The sequence below is a fragment of the Typopeltis vanoorti genome, chromosome 18 (assembly GCF_054136105.1).
Source record: "Typopeltis vanoorti isolate ZY-2024b chromosome 18, IOZ_Tvanoo_1.0, whole genome shotgun sequence".
Lineage (NCBI taxonomy): Eukaryota > Metazoa > Arthropoda > Arachnida > Uropygi > Thelyphonidae > Typopeltis > Typopeltis vanoorti.
In genome coordinates this window covers 100,656,449-100,658,933 of record NC_143566.1, presented here as the reverse complement: position 1 = coordinate 100,658,933, position 2,485 = coordinate 100,656,449, and the positions used below count along the sequence as shown (strand labels likewise).

General features: G+C 38.5%; 1 protein-coding gene across 1 annotated transcript; it reads left to right on the top strand.

Moving 5' to 3' along the window:
- Positions 1-531: 531 nt before the first annotated feature.
- On the top strand, positions 532-1,497 carry LOC150096989 (G protein-coupled receptor dmsr-1-like). The gene has a single exon (XM_090408520.1). The coding sequence runs from the start codon at positions 544-546 to the stop codon at positions 1,495-1,497; it is 954 nt and encodes a 317-aa protein (XP_090264646.1). The 5' UTR covers positions 532-543.
- Positions 1,498-2,485: the final 988 nt, after the last annotated feature.

The window sequence follows — 2,485 nt, the reverse complement described above, 5'->3', positions numbered from 1 at the left end:
GGGTATGTAGAATAATTTATGACGGTGCATGTTTCTTCAGTGTATCTCTAAGCAGAACTGAATCATATTATAATCTAACTTTAAGAAACCTTGGTTGTTAATCTTAGATGTTGTGCTTCATTCAGTTTAGTAATCTTTCTTGTTTTATCTTATAGGTTACGACATTTTAGTACTGCACTGTCCAAGGGACTCTGATAGGTCCTATCTCACAAGAAAAAATATTTAAAGACCACAAGGGTTTCTCCTAACAGTGCTAACCAGAATTATACCATTACTTTTCTCCCAAATTAATATCCACCTATGCTCGGCATTCTTTGCTACATGACTTTGTTCACAATGAACACATCCACGAATGACTCTTATACCGTCGACTTCAACAACACAGACATCGGATGGCTAACGGAGTTAGCGAACTTAACTGTGGGCCCGAACATGTCCGTCCAACAAGCAGGGGAGAGGGTCGTAGCCACGTATCCGTATTACGGAAATCACTTCTCGAATTTCAGAGAAGGTTATTATCTTAAAGTGCATGGCTACCTTGCCATGTTCGTGTGCATCTTCGGCATTGTAGCGAACGTACTAAACATCATAGTTCTGTCACAAAAGGACATGATTTCACCAACCAACGTCATCCTGATCGGTCTAGCCGTAGCCGATATGCTGGTGATTATGTCTTACATCCCCTACTGCATTCACTTATATCTGAAACCCAACCAGACTGCAAAGGAGAAGCTCGTCTACGGGTGGACGGTGTTCACCCTGTTTCACGCTCACTTCAGCGTAGTTTGTCATACTGTTTCCACCTGGCTCACCGTCACTCTGGCTGTGTGGCGCTTTCTAGCCGTTAGCTTCCCTGCTAGTAGTAAAACGTGGTGCAGCATGCCTAGAGCAAAATGGGCCATCCTCAGCACGTACATTAGTTGTGCACTGTTTTGTATCCCCGTTTACCTGACATTTACTATTGAAGAGCGGTATCACCAGGAACAGTTGATATACCGCGTGGGCTTCAGTCAAATCGCTCAATTGAACAACAGATTGTTAGAAAAAATGAACTTCTGGATATTCAGTGTCATTACGAAGCTCGTGCCATGTATTGCCCTCACAGGACTCAGTTTAGGACTCATTAAAGTCCTTTACGAAGCCAACCAAAGGAAACAAAGACTGAAAAATCGAAATGACTGTGATAAAACATGTGATCGAACTACTCGAATGTTGTTGGCCGTGCTTTTACTGTTCCTCATCACAGAGTTCCCATCGGGCATCCTGGCCCTCCTCAGTGGAATCCTCGGTAAAGATTTCTTTGACAATGTCTACTCGAACTTTGGAGAAGTGATGGACATTCTCGCCCTTATCAACAGTGCAGTTAACTTTATTCTTTACTGCTCCATGAGTAGGCAATTTAGAGACACCTTTTCCAGTCTGTTTACTCCCAAAATAGTGTCAAAATGGATGGCAATTCCTGCGGAGCCAACTACATGTGAAACCACCTGCGTTTGACTAATCCAGATCAAATCAAAAACTGAAAGAGACTTAAGCCTAAAACCTCACGATCCTTGAAGACCACAACCAAGATGATAGTTCAGTTATGTCTAAAACTTATAGCCTATATTTTACTGTTGTCATTTTATTTAAATTTTCTTTTTCTTCGTATGAGTTATTAATAACATAAATTCGAAATAGATTTAGATTAAAAATAGATATGAAGAGATTAATTGTGTTTCCTTTAAGTTCAGCAAAGTCAAACGTTTTTTGTATTTTCAAGTATCAAAAAGATGACGGAAAAAATTCTTCGCACGATTAGCGTTGCTCGTAATTGATATTTTTGTTTTTTATTTTCATTTCTCTTTATTCTACCAGGTTCTGCTCATTGAACAAGGATTCACGTTTCTCACTTTATGCAAAAGTGAACATAAAAACTGTTAAAAGATAAACAAAACCTGTTAACTGCACATTTAAAGAAATCTCTGCTCAAATTTTTTAGTAGCTTAGCTTCCGACTTATTTCAATGGTCACAGAAAGTAAAAGAGAGAATTTCGTTAACTTGTACGACTTGGGAATAAACTGAAAGATGCAAAACAAGATGAACAAAGAAATACCTCGCTGAGGAGATAAAAAACAATGATCGCAGTTTTATTTCAAGTAGTTTGGAGGATAAAGTTTTTCGAAGTTCCTGTATTTTTAAAGCTGTTGTATAGGGGAAAAGAAAATGCTCTGAAAATAGAGTGCCTTGTGGGTTAAAGTCGATCTTGTGGTGCTCTAGGGACATTAATCTCATATTGCTGAGACTGCTATCACAGCGTTCCCAAATAACTCTAACAATGTCTGATCTCTCAACTATTTTTATTTCTGCATCCCTTTTGCCCAAATATTCTATGTTATCCCTAATAAATATCAGTGTACGTGTAAAAATAATTTAATATGCTGTGCTGAGAAACTCGATTGCGAAATTTATCCTAATAGTACCGTAATTAATGATAATCTATAG

Excerpts from the sequence above, each read along its gene's own strand:
- LOC150096989 (XM_090408520.1), top strand. The coding sequence starts at position 544 with ATGTTCGTGTGCATCTTCGGCATTGTAGCGAACGTACTAAACATCATA.